Genomic DNA, 21,540 nt, shown 5'->3' with positions numbered 1-21,540 from the left:
CCAAGCACACTGAGGGACACTGGTGTTCTGGAGCTGTTCATACATGGCTCTAGGGGTGTTAGATATGCTCTCTATGACTGAAACAGCAAGTACAACAAGGACCCTGTCATCTGCACCATGGATTTATGGGAACTCACTTATAAATCACATTGCCAAACATGAAATTAGTTAGAAGGCAAGGGAAGCAAAGTCTGGAGCCATGTGCCGATCATCACATATTGGTCACCACATGGGAAACTTGCCCGTGGAATCATGGGATCATAGTTATGGACATGAGTCTGAAGTCCATGTACACCTGTAGCATGCTATTCCTTACCAAGTTTCTTAGTGTTCTCTAGAACCAATAGAATGGATAAATATTGAGGGGGTTTTATTAGACTGTCTTATGTAATACAATCTGGTTAGTCTGACACTGTCCACCTTCATGCTGGAGAGGCTGAGAACCTCAGTTAATGGGGCTGAAAGTATCATCAGTCCCAGGTGGGTGACAGTGGCCTTCAGGATTCCTCAACAGCTCCTGGTCTTCAGTTCAGGTTGGAATGGTGAAAAGGCTGGATTGTGATATCCGTGCAGGGGGCAGTGGTGGTGACAGGGTAGAAGAACTGACGGTAAGGTGTCAGTAGGCCTAATGAACTTGCCAGAATGACAGGAAGGCAACATGAAGACAACCAGGGACAAGGCAAAGGTTTGTGTTCTGAGACTTCCTTTCTTCTACCTACTACCTAAAGACAGTCCCCACATTTAGTGTTTATCTCCACACCCTAATCAACCTGATCAAGAAAGTCCTGGAGGCTTACCCGGGGCTCACTTCTTAGTTGATTCTGTAGCCAATCAAGATGACAACCAGCATTAACCAACAAGCCAGAGAGCCATGTCAGGAATGTGCTGAGAAGGTATCCTGATGTAGATATGGGGCTCCCTTCATTCAGTGTCATTGTTGGCTAAATATTCTTTATTCTTTGGATTGAGTCCCCATTGGCCTATTGCAAAATAGTAATGTAGCATGTCCTTCTTTGGGGGATATCAGGAGGATGGAGTGCAGTAGCATTCAGAAAGCTCACATTTTCTTTCATGCAGTTTCAACCACTCTGCCTGTTTTGGCCACCATCGCAGGAGTTGCTAAAACAATTTCTGAAACTATCTCATGGTTTATGTACACAATAATCCTGGTTTTATATAACAGGCATGTCCTAGATTCTTTTCCTATTGCTGTGATAAACCACTCTGGCATAGACATCTTAAAGGAGAAACTTTTTTTCTGGCTTCCAGCCTAACATGTTTGGGAAGTGCAGGCAGTAGGAAGTGAAAGCAGATGATGACAGTGCATCCTCAGTCAGGAAGCAGAGAGTTATGAGTGCATGCCCTGCTCAGCTCTTTCTCTGCTCCTATAATTCAGGTTCCAGTGGCATCCACGGGGTGTGGGTCTCCCTAGCAGTTAATACCCAGAGGTCTACCCCCCAGGTAATTCTAGATTCTGGAAACTCGACAGGTAACACTGACCATCACCAGATATGAGAGTGAGGATTATAGTACTAGATGACCTCGTAGCCCTTAGCCCAAAGCATTGTCCATCCCTTACCATAGCCTGTCTTAGTTACTGTTTCCATTTCTGTGGCCAAACACTGGGGCCCAAACAATAACAACAACAAACAAGTTGGGAAGAAACAGTTTATATTTGACATGATTCCACAATGTAGTTCATCATTGATAGAAATCAGGACAGGAACTCAAGCATTAGAAATCTAGAGGCTGAGGTGCTACTTACTGGCTTGCTCCCTATGGCTCGCTTACCCTGCTTTCTTATAGAACCGAGGACCACAAGTCCAGGGATGGCACCACCCACAGTGGGCTGGATCTTCCCAATCAATCCCTAATTAAGAAAACACCCTATAGCTGGATCTTATGGAGGCATTACCTCAGTTGAGGTACCCTGCTTTCAGATGACTCTAGCTTGTGTCAAGTCGACATAAAGCTAACCAGGACAGAACCCCTGGTTCTCAAGTACTCTGGGTGGGGTCCATCTTTGCTTCTAGATGGCCACTTCACTTTTGACTTCCTGGCCTGGAGAGAACGGACTGGGGCACTTATAATTCTATGGCATACTGGCAAGTTTTATATCTACTTCATAAGTTATAGTCATTTTGGAAGAGAAAATCTCAGTTCAGAAAATGCCCTCCCAATGATTGGCCAGTGGGTGAGTCTGTAATGCATTTTCTTAACTGATGATTGGCATGGGAGGATTCAGCTCACTGCAGATGGAGCCACCCCTGGACTGGGGTCCTGGGTACTATAAGAAATCAGGCTGAGCAAAGCGATGGCCTCTACCCTGCCCTTGTTCCCCTCAGTGATAAACTTATATGCTGTAAAGTGAAATGAAATGAACCACTTACTTCCTGTGCTGGCTAGTGTTATGTCAACTTGACACACGAACTAGAGTTATCTGAAAGGAAGAAACTTTAATTGAGAGAAATGCCTCCATACCATCCAGCTGTAATTACTTATTGATGGAGGATGGCCCAGCCCATTTTGGGTGGTGTCATCCCTGGGCTTGTAGCCCTGAGTTCTGTAAGAAAGCAGGCTGAGCAACCCATAGGGAGCAAGCCAGTAAGCATCATCCTTCTTTGGCTTCTGCATCAGCTCCTGCCTCCAGGATCCTGCCCTGTTTCAATTGATGAACAGTGCTATGGAGGTATTAGCCGAAAAACCCTTTCCTCCCCAACTTGCTATTTGCTCCTGGTGTTTCTTGAAGCAATAGAAATCCTAACTATGGAAGACACTTCCCAAGTTACTTTTGGTCATGGCAATTTATCACACCAATGGGAACTAAGGCACTCAGACAAGGAAGCATGAGAGTGCCGTTGTCAGAGAGAGAATCATCAGTATGATTCTAACAAAGCAAATGCAGGTGAGGGAGAGCCCATTGTCCCAGAGCCCTCCACTGGCTGTGGTATGGTGACTGTGTGAAGGAGATAAGCAGGCTCCATGGTGCCTTCTGGCACTGGGCATAGGAAACCATGCAGGTTTATCTCCCCAGGCAGTAAGCTGTGCTAATTGCTTTGGAAGTGAGGCCCTTTCCTGGGCAGCAGCATATGCCACATGAATTGTCTAAAGCAAAGATAAAAAGGCACCCTACTCTTCCTTTATTAATGTTTAATAATATGACAGGGCTGTCGGTAATTCCCACAAACTATTTATTTTAATTTAGAAAAAGCATGGGGACTGGCCAACTTCTGTCCACAATTGTTGAGCAGTTCCCAGACTGGCAATTTAGAATCTTCTATTCCACTATAGTTGGGCTCCTGAGGACCCTTGGAGGATTGTGGGTCAGTGAAATTAATCATGTTTGTATTCACTTAAAGCAACCTGGCCATTGAAGGGCAGGGTGTTATTTTCCAATGTGTATTGTATTATAAAGCTGCAAATCAGGTGTGTGTGTGTGTGTGTGTGTGTGTGTGTGTGTGTGTGTGTGCGCGCGCGTGCACACACGGTAATGTTTGTATCTTCCTCATTTACTCTCCTTTTAAGACAAGGTGTCTTACTAAAACCTGTAGCTCACCAAGTAACTAGACTATCTGGCCAATGAGTTCCTGCCAGCCTCCTGTCTCAGCTTCCTCTGTATTCTATCTAAACTCAGGCCCTCATGTTTGTGAGGCAAGTACATTAAGAACTAGGTCGCCCCCATAGCCACCAACTTTCTGGATTTCCTTTATAAACTTTAAATCTTGATAATAATCATCCACAACGCATCCTGACTTTCCCTCCATTTTGTAAGATTTGGAAACTTTTATAGAACTCTAAATTAGGCTGTCGTGTGTGGAAGAATACCTGTAGCCATGGCATGGTTGTGAGATCAGCTAGAGAACATGGGACCAGGCTGGCAGCATCCTAAATCAGGAAACTGATGATTGGACTTCGCAGAACTTCCATCTATAGAACCTTAGCTCACTGTAAATTAGTTCTTCCTTTGAACATCCTCAGCAGAGTGCTGAATGGGTCCTAGATACGTCACTCTGGCAGCTCATGGACAAGCCCTCTTGAGGGGCCCCTGTAGGTGTTAGACAGGGAAGAATGTCTCACAAAGATAGTGAAAACCCCGTTCAGATTGACTGCATTAACATGGATCAAACTTTGAGGAGTCTAATGCCAGGCAGCTCATTGTCAACATTCAGGAAAAAACAGCAGTGCACTTGGAAAAAGGTTTTCAGGCAACCATAGGTCCAATTCTATGTGTAAATAAAGCTTACAGTGTGACTGTGTAAAAACCCCTTTACAAAGAACATGTGATTATGAAAGTGGGTCCTATAGCTAAAAGAACCTAGTGTGGTCTCTGACTAATGGCATAGAAGTCAGCATGCCATAAAGTGCTTGTGACATCTTGTCTAAAATTGGATAATGGTTTAGGAGTAGAAGAGTCTTGAATGATCATTCCAGAGAAAGAGGGTGAGGTCTATTCCTTCTGACAACAAAAGTTCGCCAGGTTGCTGACCATGACCAACCACTCTTAGCTTTCTGGGTGGAATGCTAGTATTTGATTTTATCTCCTCCATTGAGGAGGGATCACTGTGTGATTAATATTCCTGGTCCTCTTAGTACTTTCTGTTAGTACAAAGACCTTGTGTCCTCTTCACACCCTGTTTTTCTTAGTGACAGCAGCTGTTGCACTGTGACACGATGGTCACTTTTCATGAGCGGAGCACAACATTTTAGAGATTCTGAAATGAAAACAGTCTCACATTGCTTTCTTGTACCATACATGGCTCTCTCTGTTGAGTCATTCACTAGCCAAGTGCCTCTGAGTATTAAGAGGAAAGAGAAGGCTAAGGAAGAAAAATCTCTTAAAGGAGAGGCAGGAGGCTGATAGGATGGGACAAAAATTCTTCCTGTAGTCCTGAGCATGATATACTTTTCTCTATCCACTACCCAGGCAGTTACCATGGCCATTCAATAGATAGCAAGACTGAGGTCGCTAGATATATCAAGGACAAGAGCTTCTAGTTGAGTGGTTTTCTGTTTTGGGGTCGTCAGAGACTGAACCTCAGTTATGCTAATATAGTGGTAATACTGCGATGGCATTTACTATTACCACTTCTGAATTTTACCATGAACACATTGAGTGGAAAAGAATTCTGGTAAGGAGTAGGGAATACAGAATACTGAGCCTGGTACCTTTGCTAGTTTTCATACAGCACACTTGGGATACACATGGTTAGCATTGGTCTTCACCACTCTGTGCCATGATACCAAAGCAGTGGCTGTCACTGTTGGGAAGGGGTGCTAACTCAGTAATGTGCTTGCCTTATACAAGCATGAGGACCTGAGTTCAATCCCTCCAAATCCATGTTTAAAAGGCTGGTGTGCTGGCACATGTTTAGAATACTAGCATTAAGGAGGTGGAAACCTGTGAATCGCTATGCAGGTCAGTTAGCCTCGTCTACTCGGCAAGTTCCAGACTAATTAGAGATGTCTCAAAAGCCACTTGAGAAATGAGGGCTGAAATTGTCTTTTGGCTTTCACATGTATGTGCACTCGTGCATGCACACACACACACACACACACATCTATGCATATGTACATGCATACAAACCCTCAACAAAAGGAGAAGGAGCACAAGGGGGACATTGAGGGCCATGTTATCATGGGGCCACTTTTCCAAGGTATCATCTTGGCTGTAAGCATCTTTGTGACTGCTGTGGTCCACAAAGATCCTCTCACTATAGAATCTCACATTTAACTAAACCAGAGTAATGAAAGGAGCATGTGTACTGGCTTATTCATCTGAAAAGGCTGGGCATGTCTGTATTAAGTGTTCAAGCCCCTATTGTCATGTCCCCGTCTTTTGCCCTCCACCATGAACTTCTCTTTTTGGCTGTTTGCTTCATCCAGATGAGTATTATTCCTGCAATGGCCAAGTGGCTGGTAGAACCCAGGTTTCCTCCTTGGCTTCCCAGCAACCTTACTGGGTGACAGCCCTCTCCTGTATTACAGTAAAAGTCCTGGGTCTATTCCCTTGAGTGACAGTGAATGGTGCTCATAAATGAACCCATTTCTTGGTCTGGGAAGCTGCACTGGTCAGTTTAATATTCAGCTGGAGACAACTTAGAACCATCTGGGAGGGAAGTCCTACTGAAGGATCAACTATGTCAGACTGGCGTGTGGGCATATCTGTGTGGGATTGTCTTGATTGTTAACTGATAGAGGAAGACCAGCCCACTGTGAGTAGCATTATTCCCTAGGCAGAGGTTCCTATGCAGTGTAAGATAGGGGAAAGCAGATAAACAAGCAAGAAGGAAGCTCATGACTGTGGATGTGATGTGAGTAGCTGCTTGAGTTCCTGCCAAGGATTCCCCTCAGTGGTGGATTATAACCTGGAATTGTAAGATGAAGAAACCTTTTCTCCACACAGTTGCTCTGTGTTAGGATATTTTAGAACACCAACAGAAATGAAACTAGGACATAAAATGAGAAAGTGGTATCATTTAAACCATATATAATGTACTGGTATAAGAGAGGATATTAACCCAAAGGCTCAGAAAACCAAAGATACAATTCATAAACCACATGAAGCTCAAGAAGAAGGAAGACCAAAGTATGGATGCTTTAGATCCTCCTAGAAGGGGAAACAAAAATACTCACAGGAGGGAATATGGTGACAATATGTGGAGCAAAGACTGAAGGAAAGGCCATCCAGAGACTGCCCCACCTAGGGGATCCATCCAATATACAGACACCAAACCCAGACACTATTGCCAATGCCAAGAAGCTCATGCTGACAGGAACCTGATATAGCTGTCTCTTCATAGGCTTTGCCAGAGCATGGCAAATACAGAGGTAGACACTTGAAGCCAACCATTGAACAGAGAATGGGGTCCCCAATTGAGGAGTTAAAGAAAGGACTGTGGTAGCTGAAGGGGTTTGCAACCTCTTAAGAAGAACAACATTAACCAACCAGATCACCCAGAGTTCCCAGGGACTAAACCACCATCCCAAGAGAACACAAGGATGGACCTATGGCTCCATTCACATATGTAGCAGAGGTTGGGCTTGTTGGGCATCAATGGGAGGAGAGGGAGGCCCTTGGTCCTGTCAAGGCTTGATGCCCCAGTGTAGGGGAATGTCAGAGCAGGGAGGTATGAGGGAATGGGTGGGTGAGGGAACACCCTCATAGAAGCAGGGAATGGGTGGGGTGGGATAGTGGGTTTCTGGAGGGGAAACTGAGAAAGGGAATAACTTTTAAAATGTAAATAAAAAAATCCAATTTAAAAAAAAAAGTGAGAGTCAGAAGAAAGTAAAAGGGGCTTGGGTCCCTCTCTGTATTATTAAGAGGTCTCTTGGGGGAACAGAACCAATAGAAGAAGCAGGAATTTGTTGGATTGGCTTAAGGGATAAAATCTGAGCAATCTACCAATAGCTGCTTCACACTGCAGAAGCTGAGAGCCGAGTAAATACTCATCCCATGAGGTACCGTGGCAGCCCCACCACATCTCTGGAGACCTGGGGGAGCCGTGAAGAGCTATTGGCCTTCAGTCTAGTTGAGAAGCCTGGGAAGCTTGGTGAACTGGGAGAGGAACTGAGAAGGCAAGCAGGGAGGAAACAACGCTTTCCCTCAGACCTCCGTTTACCTGGGCTGTCACCAGAAGTCGCCACTCACATTTTAGGTGGCTCTTCCCACTTCAAATAACTGATCAAGAAAATCCCTCACGGGTATGCTCAGCAACTTATCTCTCAAGGGCTTCCTCATCCAGTCAACTTGACCCCAGGGTTGACCATCATGCTATAATAGGCTTACACTCATGATTCGTCATTGAAAGGATGAGCCAAGATGGTGACACTGACTCTTGTATCTTCAAGTTAGCACTGATCCATCAAACCCTCTGTAGTGATAGCAGTGTTCTTCAAAGTCAGTTTTTCATGACTGACACTGAAGTAGTCTCTAGCCACAAGGGGGTAATGAGCACTTGAAAATGTGACTTGAGCTATAGAGGAGCAGGGTTTTTAATGGTGGGTAATTTTAATTTAGCTCAAATGTCAGTAGCTGTAGGTCACCCATGGCTACCAAAGAGGGTAGAATAGCAATCAGTGGACATACACCCTGGGCTATAATTTCCTGAAAGGCACCTCTGTGTACAGAGGTGGGCTGACCATTAAATGCAGCTATATGCACAGTGAGTGATCTGTTTTATGTTAAGGGTAGGAAAGAAAGGTATAGTGTGGAATGAGGAAGAAAAGAAACAAAGAGAATCCTGTATCTATGGTGCTATTTGGAAGCTCTCTCCAAGAAAATATTCTGTTACCTAATATATGAATCATATTTATAATAGGAAAAAAGCTAAACAAAACTAACTGACCTTGTTACAAAGAACACTGAGACCACCCCTGTGCTCTGTTTGTTCCATTTGACTCTCTCCATGTCCAACAATAAAAGCAGCCCTTGCCTGAAGCAGCATGTGACACACAGCTGCCCGTGGATCGCACGAAGAACAAAATGGTAACCAACTGTGCAGGAGAACCTGCTGTGTCTGAGCACTGTGACACATGTGATAGCTATGACACCAGGTGGACTCGGAAACTGAGCCTAACCATACCACTACAGCCCAGGGCCCAGTTAGAGACCAACTTCTTGGTACAAAGTTCGGGGATGTAGCATAGTGACAGAGCGCTTGCCTAGCGTGTGCAAGCCTGGGCTCCATCCTCAGCACAGATCTCCAAGACAAATAAGTCAAGTCCAGACTCAAGCATGCTGTGTGACACACATGTGTCATGTTTCCTCGAAGGGTTTCATAGTTACTCTCTTATAAGCCTGAGGCTGGACTTCTGGGCAGAGCAAGAATAAACTGAAGGGACTCTGGGCTGCTACCAAGGAGGTTGCTTTCCTTTCTGACCACTCCTTGAAGTTCTTCTGGGTTTCTAGCCTTCTCCACTTTGCCATGAGTACAGCTTTGTGGTAAGATCTTTGTGATTCTTGCACTTCAGATGTATCTGAGCTTCTGCCATGTGATAAACCCAGAAGACAGAGTCCTGCTTATCTCGAAGAACTAAACAGTTTTGAGTGGCGGTAGAGCTTAATTAGATAATTGCTTATCAAGAGTGCTGAACACATTCTAGATCTGAGTAGCAACCTGAGGTTGGAAACTGTGCTGGTTAACAGAGACCCTGGAGGAAAGATGCTTACTATATTGTTCCTACGGCTTGGTGCTTTCTCATACAACTCAGGGCCACTTGCCTAGGAGTGGTACCATTCACAATGGGCTTGGCTCCACTTGATACACACTTGTGATACCTGGAAAGAGGAAATCTTGATTGAGAAAATGCCTCCATTTAAATGGCCTGTGGACATGTCAGAGTCTAGGGGGTATTCTTGATTAATAGTTGGTGCTATAGGGTCCAGCCCACTGAGGGGGGTGCCACCCCTAGGCAGGTGGTCCAGGATTGTGAGAAAGCATCTAAATAAGTTATAGGAACAACATAGTAAGAAGCCTTCCTCCAGAATACCTGCTTCAGGACCCTGCCTTGAACTCCTGCCCTACCTTCTTTCAGTGATGGTTTTTGACCTGGGAGTGATAAGATGAAATAAATTCCCAGAGTTGTGTTCTGATCAGAGAAGAATATTAGGACACAAAGGAGGCCCTGTGGACTGCTCTGAGAAGCAAATGGCCTGAAGAAGCCTCCTAAGATAAGAAAGGATGACATCAATACTGACCCCCAACCCCCGGAGCAGTTGGGAGTATGGCAGAGAAACCTGGGTATGAGCTGATAGGAGGTTCCATGAAGAAGGGGCACTTGCAGAGTTCCAACGGATTTTTCTGCATTCTTGTTTCAGCACTTCAGGGAGCATTTGGACAAACTTTTTGCCAAAGGGATTGGAATGCTCGATATTGCGCTGAACGAGGCCTTCAATGTACTGAGCGATGTAAGTACATCCTTTATCCACTTTCCTCAGGCTCAGCACTCGACTGGGTTTGGAAAAAGTTGAGGTCAGGATTATCTTCTGTCCTGGGGTGCTCCGAGAGCAACAGGCACAAACTAGGATGCCATTACATCTAGATCAGGTTGTTACCTCTGCAGAGCAAGGCTGTTGTCATTGTATGTGAGCAAATGGAGGGTCAGGGTGGTGGGTCCCTCTTCAATGCACAAATGGAGGGTCAGGGTGGTGGGTCCCTCAGCAATGCCCAGCTGGAGGGTCAGGGTGGTGGGTCCCTCTTCAATGCACAAATGGAGGGTCAGGGTGGTGGGTCCCTCAGCAATGCCCAGCTGGAGGGTCAGGGTGGTAGGTCCCTCTTCAATGCACAAATGGAGGGTCAGGGTGGTGGGTCCCTCAGCAATGCCCAGCTGGAGGGTCAGGGTGGTGGGTCCCTCTTCAATGCACAAATGGAGGGTCAGGGTGGTGGGTCCCTCAGCAATGCCCAGCTGGAGGGTCAGGGTGGTGGGTCCCTCAGCAGTGCACAAATGGAGGGTCAGGGTGGTGGGTCCTCTGCAATACACAGCTGGTATGTGGGAGATAATTAATCTCGATCCCAGGCTTGGGTTTTCCATGATTCTGCTTTGCTACTCAGTGAAATCCCAGCCTAGATTTGGGCTTTTCATACATAGCCACACTGGCTCTTGAATCAAGGGTTGTCACAACACAGAGTTTTTTCTATCAATGACATGCGTGGACACAAAGCCATTTTGGTCTCAATCCAGAGCCAGTCTTTTCCTCCTGAGGAGGAAACAGAAAAACAGGGAAGGAGGTGTCTACTCGGCTTCTCCACTATCCACCCAAAGCCAGCGTCTCTTGCCTCCTTCCCAGAGGCTATTGGCTACAGGTGATTAGATTTCATATTCTGCAGCTTGAATGCACCAGTAAAGTGTTTGTCAGCATGCACAAAGCCCTGGGCTTACAACCCAGTAGGGTGTAAACTGTGCACGGGAGCAGACAGCTATACAACCATAACCTTAGCAGCTGGGCAATGGAAGCAGATGAATCAGATGTTCAAGGTCATCTTCAGCTACTTAGTGAATTCAATGCCAATCGTAGCTCCAGGAGTCCTCTCTTTTTCCCCTTTGATCCTCTGTCTGTCTATCCCCTGCTCTCTGTTTTTTCTGTTTCTCTCTGCCTCTCTACCTCTCTGTCTCTGTCTCTGTCTCTGTCTGTCTCTCTATCTCTCTTGCTCTCTATCACACACACACACACACACACACACACACACACACACAGGGTGGGGGGGCAGAATTCTCTGTTAATAGCATGTTGATAACTTAGAAACCACTGACTTGGGCAGAGGGCAAGCTGCCCCTTCACATTGGTTTGGAACCAGACAGGTGACTTCGTAGAGCTTGGAGCTCTCAATCTGTGAATTCCTGAGTTTATTGGTCTCTTTCAGAAGTAATACTGAAAAGACTTGTCATGATTTAGAAAGGCAGTCTTTTTATCTCAAGAACTACTCTGAGCTGCCAGTGTTCACTGGAAGTCTTCCCCATGGCTTCCTTGCTTTCCTGTTGAGGTGGCAGAGGGGGCTGAGTTAGGGGACTGTTTTGTACTTGGGTTTGTGGCTCCAGGTTGGCTGAACAGGGAACCTGTTTATGGTTGTGAATAATGGATCCTCAGCCTCAATCTTGTTTTCTCACCTAGGACGGTAGATGTGTGGCATTTCCGGGAGATACATACAGAAATCCCTATTCATCCTACACAGGGCATGTTCAACTCAGAGAAAGCAGTCCATCCAGGTCCAACTTGCTAAATAATTGTTTATTAGTGTTACTAATAACTACACACATGGCTCAAGGCAGGCACGCTACCAAGAAGTCCCATTCCCACATGGGTTACAGCTCATGAGAATCATGTCCCCCGTGAGATCCCATCACCTTTCCCAGACTTGGCTGCCAGTGCATTGTCTTGCTTCTTCTGTTGTTAGGGCCACAGACCAATTTAGTCTGTGGGTCAGTGAAGCAGCAGATGGTAAGTCCCACAAGGAGGAGATTTAAGAATATGCCTAATAAAAAGAGAGGTACTCAGGCAAGAGTAAGACACACTGCTAAGAATCTAAGTGACATCATTTTTTATCTCCAGGATGTACCAGATAGGATTACAGTTGATAAGATAGAGCAAGAACTGTAAAGGAAGCTAGGGTATTTACATGTAAAATAAAGCCGAAGTTTATGGTCTTGTTTGTGATATTTCCAGAAAGTATCTAGGATAAGAGTAAAGCCATACTTGACTTTCCTATTGACTTGGGCCTTAGGCATGGTTCATGGCTATTTCATTAGCCTTATTAGAAAATGTTTTTAGATAAAGTCCATAGTACCTCACAGTCAGCACCTTCATGGTGAATCTCATCAACTGTGTGAGAATTCTTGATTGTCAGCAAGTGAGAAGCTTTACCTAGACTTTAGTCCTGGGGCTCCTTCTTCCACATTCTATAACGCCCAGCCTTTCTATCCTGTCTCAAAGCAGCACTTACTTCCACTCTGAGGCTTGGCCTCACCTCTTGCATGGCCTTTCATTCATCCTCTTTCCATTTTTCTTTGCCTGTAGCATATTTGTTTGTTTGTTATTCTTCTTCTTTGTCCCCTCTATTCATCAGTTTTGTTTTCAAGTGTTCCTGAGCCAGTGTTATGACAAATGCTGATGGGCCAAGATCTTCAACATAGGGTTGTGCACAAGTTGGAAATCCACCTCGATTCTGGATATTTGCAATGCACTCATATATGTAATTTTTACTTCATTTCAAAACTTAAATACAGTTTTACAAGAAGGTCCCCAACACTTGTAAAAATGAAGGGCTAGGAGAAGCCGTGTAAGGTAGTGGCATTTCAAAAACATATTTATTTCAGTACTCAAACTGTCAGGCTCAGGAATACTTCACATCACACACTTAATATTAGCATCTTGTAATCTGGGTCCACTAAGCATATGTTTGGGCATAGTGCCCTTTGTACCCTCCAAAATATTGTGTCTACACTACCAGAGATCACTAAGATCTAGAGAAACACCAGTGTGGATGGCTTTTTTGCACCTCGAATTCTTGTTAATATATTTTTTTAAAATCACACTCATGTAAATATGTAAGTATGTATTGTATAAGTATGTATGTGTATATGATTGTGTATTTGTAGAGGCCAGAGTACAATTTGTAGGAGTCAGTTCTCTCCTTCCATCACGTGGGTTCCCAGGATTGAACTCCATTAGACTTGGAAGTAAATACCTTTTACCCACTGAGCCATCTCATTGCCTTCTAGTTTTTTAACAGTGGAATTTTTTACCTATCGATATGCCTGATCTTTACCTGTTGAAACCCTGTGGAGTATCAACAGTCAGACCCCACATGGACTGCTTATCAGTCGCAGACAGCAGGAAACAGCCCTAATGAAAGCTGCCAAGAATCATGCTGGAAAGTAGCTAGCAGTTGGCACCGTATTCCTCTGAGTGCACATAAATCTTATAGAGAGACATTTCCACCCCATCTCTCCCCATTGGGCTTTCTAAACAGCTAAATTCTTAGACAAACACAGAGATGCTTAATCTTCCATGAAAATGAGGCTTTATCTATTTTCCACTTCATCAGTATAGCCTTTAAGTGATAAAATTCTCTTCCTGTGCATTATGTCTGCCCCTGCAAGCCTGAGCTGTACACACACACACACACACACACACACACACACACACACACACACACACACACACACGATTCCCATGCACATGCTCACTGAGAATGTGACAGGCTGGAGCTTAGAATGGCTCAGAGGTTGCAATAATTAAATAGAATTTATTCTGTCTTGCAATTACCAACATTTCAGTTTTGGTATTTGCTCAGATGACTTAAAGGCTCATGGCCATTGAGACTCAAGGCTTTGAAAGAGCATTCAAATAAACTTCTAAGCCCTCTCCAGTTCTTGATCTCCACTCCATTCATTAGACTCCACAAAGAACACAGAGCCAGTTTGCTACAGTAGTTAACATGTACAATGTCATGTGACAACTGCAATTATCTTTTTTGGCGATGAATGTGATCTTTGCAGTGATTACCTTTAAATTTTTTTTCTTAGCCAATTAAATAAAATTCAGTGACATTTCAAAGACTGTTAATCACAACCAAATGCTCTAAATGTCAGGATGCATTGAAAGTTTCACTGCTAACTGATGAATCAGGGAGCTAATTGTAGTTCATCATCAGGTCTGTGTCATTATTATTATTATGGAAAACACTTTCATCACTCTCCCTATTCAATAAAAAAAGTTCTAGACAAATATGAAGAGAAGAGATATTACTCATCAAAGCATTTGAATTTAATTGCATTCCTCAAAATCCTCTAAGTCCACATTGCTTCAGAGGGTATACAAGGGGCCCTGACGGAGAGGAAAGCATGGTCTTTGTTAATAAATAGCTCCTAGGGGTCCTGACTTTTAATCCACAGTACTCAGATACCTTTATTTCCTTCCCTTTCTTCCGCTTTGTTGGGAATATTTCTTCTAGGATGCTTTTGAAGGAGTTCCCGGAATAGCTGCAGTCCCTGCTCTCTGAAGTCTCTGTGTCCTACAGCAGGCATGGCTTTTATTCTGAGGTTTGCTGTGGGCTTTTCAAGAGAAGTATGTGGGAGGTAGCCTCCCCACCTATCATCTCAACAAATAACGTCTCCGGAAGGCCAGTCTTGAAGGCTGTACTTTTCTACTTACATAAAGAAGAAAGACATAACCCTGAGAGAATCTCAGTGGTGTTTCATTGAGGACTAGGTAGTTTATTTATTCACACTTAGGAGGCTGGAAAGAGCCCATTTGGTTGAACAATGGTGAGAGCTGGTTGGCAGAAAATGGCATTGGAGCAGAGTGAGTGCAAGACTGGGAGGCCATGTCTTAGATCAGGAAGCCAGAGACACCGAAGGCCACAGTCACTCATCTTACTTGGTTTCTCAAGGACTGTCTTCATCTTTTTGTATTATTGTTATTTACTTTATATATAGCCCCCTCCATCCTCTCTTCTTAGTCCCACCCTTACAAATTTCTTCCCCCGTTGCTCCCTCCTTTCCACCTTGGCGGCATCTGTTCTCTGTCATCATCTCGATCTCATTTGAAGACAGCAGTCTTGGTGATCGGTGATCTTGGGACCACCCACTTGGCTCTGCCTCTCACTGATCGATACCACTTCTTTACATAACTACACTAAAAGTCACGCCCCGAACCCAGGGACAATTGGAGAACATTCTTAGACCAGAGCAGTCACCATCTGCTTAGGAACTCACTCCCCTATCATTACTGAAAAGCTATAGAGTGCAGACTGTGCCAAACGTAGGTGATGTGGCCACTCTGTCCAGGGTCACATGCCAGCTCTTAGTCAGAAGTCTTTTCTCTGTGGACGACTTATTACTTCTCTGGGCCTCAGCCTTCTTTGGTTCATGCTATTACCCTGGTATACAGTGAACATTTTAACTGTTATAACAACTACGTAAGGATGTTGTTATTACCATGTTACAAGTGGAAAACTGCCTGGTTAGGAAAGAGAACATCTCAGGAATACATCTGGTTCTGCAGTAGAATTGAAGACTTTCTACTGTGTTACGATTTTCCATATGCAGGTGGTTGGCTTTCTCTGTCTTCCTAATAAAGCCTCAGAGTAATTCCATCTATCCATCCATCTGTCTGTCCATCTGTCTATCCACCCACACATACACACATATGTTTATGGTAAACATATCGAACTTGTAAACAAATAAAGACTAGACATCATTGCCTTCTGTGTGAATGTCTTATTTGTTCCCTGGGCCACTATGGACCAGACAGAAAGGCTAGGAGTATTCTTCATGCTTACCCAGTGGTTCGGTCAAGACAGATAACACATCCTCTGCTGAGGTACCCTTCCTTCCCTAGGCAAGTGCTAGGGAAGAACTTTTCCACTGAGCTACAATTCAGCCTCCATTTCTTCCCACCCCAACCCACTAAGACAGATTTGTTTTTCTTGTTGTTTTTTGTTGTTATTGAGGAATCCTTAAAAAAATTTTTTTTGCATTCTTAGTGAAGTTTTCCCTGAGAATAGTGTGTAAAAGTTTCCACATCCTGTTTCCCTTCTCTTTTTTCTGTTTCTAGAATTACCATCATCAGGGTCATAGTATAATTTTCTATGTACCTTCAAAGAGAATATAAAATTAACTGAAGGAAGTGATTTGGGTATGTTTCATCCCCAGGAACACTCATGCTTGTGAGAAAATGAATAAGCTGGAGACAGTAGTGGAGGGAGTGTTTGCTACTGAAGGTTAAAGACGTATTATATACGTCAGTGCCTCAGCTTTGCTGTGTAATTGTGGGGGTTTAAGGACTTGGTATTACCTTGACTTGAATTATTAATAGCATTCATTAAAAATTTTTTTTCACCTCCACTTCACAAGCAGGATATATTACCCTGGTAATTATGTCTACTCACTTGCAGATCTTACTCAGGAAGGCTGGTAGCTTTGTGTGTGGTACTGAGATCAAACCCAGGGCCTCAGACATGGAAGGCAAGAAGTGATCTGCCACCGAGAGACATCTCACACTATCACTCCCATCATGTGACATTTGTCTGTCTGTTTTGAGAACAGAGTGTCAATCTGAAATCCAGGCTTACCTGGAATCTTAGACCAAAATGACCTTGAACTTGCATCAATTCTCCTGTCCTTCTGTCTCCCAACTGCTGGTATTTCAAGCATATACTCCATCCCTGGCTACGAATAGGAGCTTTTAAAACACGTAAAGTAGGATCTGCACACTAGCAAGTACAGCGTGGGACTTCCAGCACGTCACACATACTAACACACTTACAAAGCCTTTGTGCTAAAACACGTATTTTAAGTTCATTTTTCAAAAAGAGTACTTAACCTTGGAATGTCCCTTATCATTTCCCTAACTTGATTCTTGTCTAACACCCATTTTGATTTCAAACATATGAAACATTCTATACCCACTCAGCTCCCTCAGATCAGCCTCCCTCTGATTTTGAAAGAGATGTTGCCTCTCTCATAGCCCACTGCCCTCCGTCATATTCTAAGAAGTCTTTGGCCGAGTCTGCAGTGGCTTGCTTTCTACAGTGAGGGTAGTATTTTGGGGCCGAAAAACTTAGGTAGACCGCAAGAGTGTTTTAGAATTCTCCTCCTTGGTCTGCAGCTAGATGCAGTTTGTCATTCTCAGAGCACAAAGGTGACCCATGTGGAGAGTTAGTCCTGTGGTTGCCTTGGCGGTAAGCAATTAACTCTTGAATTTTGAGAGCTTTCCTAAGCTCAGGACCATATGCCATGGAAGTCTTGTGGCTACACAGATTCTCTGATGTGTGCTTTATTTTAAACATCTCTTCCCACAGTTCAACCACACCGGACAAGGAAGCATTTGCAGCCAGGCCATTATGCTCATAACCGATGGGGCAGTGGACACCTACGACACCATCTTTGCAAAGTACAATTGGCCAGAGCGAAAGGTGAGTTTATATTGACACCATCTATGCAGTGGTGTCCATGCAGGCTTTTATTGCAACCTCCAGATCATCCACAGATAAGTATCCATGTCAGCTTAATCTCATAATAACCTATGGTTTCTCAGCCTGTGTTTGTGGGTTGACCAAAATCAAATACTACAGCTTTTGTAGATTTTGAAATGAAACTGTTTTTGGAGAGAATGAAGGAGCCCGTGAAGATATGTTTAGTGAGTTGTGTGAGAAGATTCATTGTGAAGTACCTCCTCTTGTTGGGCAGTATTTCCCTTTAGTTGTTTGCCTTGATGCCAAATCTACCCAGTGGGCCCTGAATCTGTAAAACATCAGGATGGCTACTGTGGCCTTGAAGCCATCTTCTCAAATATGCTTCCTTCTGTCAGACTTTCCGTGACTTATTCTACCTCTTCTCTCTGTTCCTGGGCACTTGTCAAAGCTGGGTCCTCTGTTGTAATTACTTCTTAGTTTCCAAGTAGAACCAATAAATTATTTTTTTAACCTTTTGAACCCATACATTAGGGCATCCATGACTGACATCAATATTTTGGAGGGACCTAATGGTGAGGTTCCTCAAAGCTAGTCAGTTTGGATTCCCTGAGGAAAGGTTTAAAATTATGGATACTTGGATCCTATTCCACACCCAAATCTCTGGGAGTGTGTACCTATGTTTTTAAACAATTTCCACTAATGGGTGCATGACAATGAGCTGACAATTGGGAGTCACTGAGCCACTTATGTGGTAGGATTTCAGCAGGGAACAAAGTCAGGCAGAGTAGGTGCCCTGGGTATCTTCTTGGTCCCTGTGTTATCTTGGCTGCTTGTATAGGAACATAAGACAGCCCAGGCCATGCTCAACTTCCTTTCTCTGTTTTGCATGTTTAGTTTATAGAACATGAGCTAACAAAGGACATTTATCAAAAAGAAACAGAGGGCAGCCATACTTTTTGCCACACCCGGGGAGCATGCTTATTGTGGGGCCACAAGAGGAAAAGTCGTTTCACCTTACTGTTGTCATTCTTGACCTGTACAGGTCTCTAATCCGTGTAAGATTTTACTTCCTACCTAACCAGTAAATCTAGTGATGAAAGCTCCATGTTTTCTATACAGCGTAGTCCCCAAAGAGATTGCCTGGTACCTAACCAGAAGTAAGTGTGACCCACGGGAGGCAAGGAGTTTAGAGCCTAACCCTCAAATGAGATGGAAGCTCCCTCTTGTACTTAACACAAATCTTAGATGCTAGAATCTAAGACCTAAATTGGGTGGCGTCTTTTCAGGACGGACAAGAGGTTTTATTCACTCCTAATGAGTATATGTGATGTGAAGAGAGGTGGAGGGTGGATGTCCCTCTGCCCTCGTAGGACCTAGTACAGTAAGAGTTTGAAGAAACAGTCTTGTAGGGATGGGACTTAGCAGTTGAGAGTACCAGCTGAAAGGCCAGCAGTAGAAGGTGAGAACAGGGTCCTAGATGTTTTATGGGCAAAATAGAAAGTTCACAGATGGCCTGACATCACACAGCATAGTGAAGGATATTCTGTGTTATTTGGGGACTAGAAAGAGAGAAGAGAGCAGCGGGGGGCCTTTTATAAGCACCCCCATTTATGGATACTATTCATTATGTATGACATGCATTATGCTCTATAAATCTCTACCATTTGGGGATCATGGACAGATAGCAGTTACCCAGAGAAGTTGGCACTGAAACCTTCTGACCTTGCTTATAGGGAGAGATAATGGCTAAAAGATGTGAAGCCCTAAGTCTACAGACGAGATACAGATTTCTCATCTTTTCCTAATGAGCAATCCTGACTGTCAGCCTGGAGTTTTGATGATGTATTGTAGCGAGGGTCCTTTAAATGAAGCAGCGTCTTTACTTAGAAAATGTCAAGCAGGAGCAGAAATTATTTCTGTAGTAAGTAGGTCTTTTATTACTTGAAATTAATAGCGCACCCCCCCTTCCCTTCAACCTCAGGATGGAGAATTCTATGATATTCATATGCACATATGATCTCTGTTTTATGAACTTGCTCCCGAGGGTACAGGTGATAAACTTACATAGCACCCCAATATGATTTAGCACCTCAGTAAAGTAAGATGATGTGGAAGGTCTAAGCAGTCATCTTTCTCCATTATTTTGAACACTAGCTATTCAGCAAAGGGTTCTGTCTGACATGTAATAATTGGCAATCTTTGAAACTATAAAAACAGGAAGCGCAGTCGAGAGAGAGAAAGATGATCATAAGAATGGAAATGATTGTTGTGAAACAGTAGTGCTCAGAACCAACTAAGCGTCAACCCCACCTGGAGGGTGCTATACATGGCCCAACCTGGGGCTCCTGACTCACTGTGGACGGGGCCTGAGAGTAAAGAGGCCAAATAGGCCACAGGATGAAGCTGATGCCATTGATGGAAACCCCACACATAAGAGAAAGCTCAAGGATCAGGGTCTTCACCACTCCTGTCCTCCACTACTCGTGCCCTCTACTGTAGCTACACAAGGACCTGATCCTTTGGTCCAATACACTGGATAGATGATGATGTTTCTTGCCCTATACCCTGGCAATCTGTCAATCACTGATCAACACATACAGAGATGAACCCTAAATTCTAGACTCCCTAGAACTTGTCTTAAGGAGGTAGAGGTCCAGTCTTATATTTGCTTCTGTTTTTGTTGGTATCTTTAACCATCTGTCTGTCTGTCTGTCTGTCTGTCTGTCTATCTATCTATCTATCTATCTATCTATCTATCTATCTATCTATGGTTAAGGTTAGGGCTATGATTAGGGTTGGGTTAGGGTGTGTGTGTGTGTGTGTGTGTGTGTGTGTGTGTGTGTGTGTGTGTAAAGAGATAGATTCCCTATTTTGAACAATACTGCCAGAAAGATCTGGCAAAGAAAGGTAACTTTCTAACTCCCACACCTTTAGAATTTATGGCCTATATAATTTCTTCACCTTCAGTGACTTGTTTCTTACTAGCAGAAACTTATAATCACGAGGGGTGTTTTTGTCCCATTCCAATTAATGTGGGCTAATCAAATGATCTCATGGATGGGATTTGTCTAACCAAAAAGGCTTACGAAGGGCTAGGCCTAGAGAGTCTCTTTGCTAATGTGACGAAGTAGGGAAGCTCAGGCACATGGAACCATAGGCAGCTGTTTACAGCCAACGGACCACCAGCTGATACCCAGGAGAAAGCTGGGCTCAGTATTGGAGCCACAAGAAAAACAATCTCCTTCACTAGCATGAGTGACCTTGGCAGTGGATTCTTACCATGATAAGCTTTGGGATGAAAAGCTAGTTTATTCTCTGCCTCACCTAGACATAGGAAACAGTGCTAGCAATGCTGTGGCCAGGCTCCAGAAATGGGAGGTCAGAAATGCCTGTTGTTCCAGAGCACCCTGCTTTTGGTAATTTGTTATACAGCAATAGAAAAACTGATCTAAAAAGCAAGGAAAAGGTGGAAAGTATGAAAACCCACTTATCAGAACTACAGTATATGACAAACCATATTTACTGTCATGATATAGCAATGATTTATTGTTTCCTGTGATCCCTGGATTTTCTAACTTGCCATGTTTTTGCTGCACTTGATACCAGGGGAGGTCAGTAGAAAAGAGGCGAAAAGTGGTGGGAGCTTGGCAGGCAGCCTCAGGACTCCCCACCATGGCCTCTCTCTCCATACATCTAGTCTTCCAGGGCTTCTCTGGGTCCACTTCTCAGTATAGTTAACTGGACTTCTATATAGTAAGGGATCTGGGTTTCAAGAAAGAGAAGGCAGAAGGAAGGTGGGGTAAAGACATGGGGAGCACTTGTGATTGTCACTGATAAAAGCTGTTTACTACCCACCTAAGCCCTCCTTGCTCAAGACAGCTGCATACTGAAGCATCTTAGAGCACATTAGAAGGAGAATACATTGTTGGAGAAGCTGTGAAGGCAGTCTTATGATTGCCTGCTCAATGTGTCCCTTGCCAGCATTTATTTCCAAGCATGGGTGTGAGCAGCTATTTGTTCATTAATGAGACACCGTTTACCTTTGCTTAATACTCTTCGGGTAGTGGCTTAACACTAGCTCTTACACATTTGGAATAAAACAAGAACTCCACAATGTAAGAGACGT

At 44.0% G+C, this 21,540-nt stretch overlaps 1 protein-coding gene across 5 annotated transcripts in view; it reads left to right on the top strand.

Moving 5' to 3' along the window:
* The window catches only part of Cacna2d3 (calcium voltage-gated channel auxiliary subunit alpha2delta 3), an 823,841-nt gene that overhangs the window by 426,143 nt on the left and 376,158 nt on the right, over positions 1–21,540 (top strand). For all 5 annotated transcript variants that reach the window (XR_015639382.1, XM_087588099.1, XM_087588098.1 and 2 more), the window contains 2 exon segments: positions 9,818–9,907; positions 17,301–17,414. Coding sequence is in view for 4 of the 5 variants with exons in the window: in XM_087588099.1 (XP_087444225.1) it covers positions 9,818–9,907; positions 17,301–17,414 (204 nt within the window). In the remaining variant the exon portion in view is untranslated.

The sequence above is a fragment of the Rattus norvegicus genome, chromosome 16 (genome assembly GCF_021556685.1).
Source record: "Rattus norvegicus strain SHRSP/BbbUtx chromosome 16, alternate assembly SHRSP_T2T, whole genome shotgun sequence".
NCBI classification, from domain to species: domain Eukaryota; kingdom Metazoa; phylum Chordata; class Mammalia; order Rodentia; family Muridae; genus Rattus; species Rattus norvegicus.
This window is presented reverse-complemented; position numbering and strand designations above follow the sequence as displayed.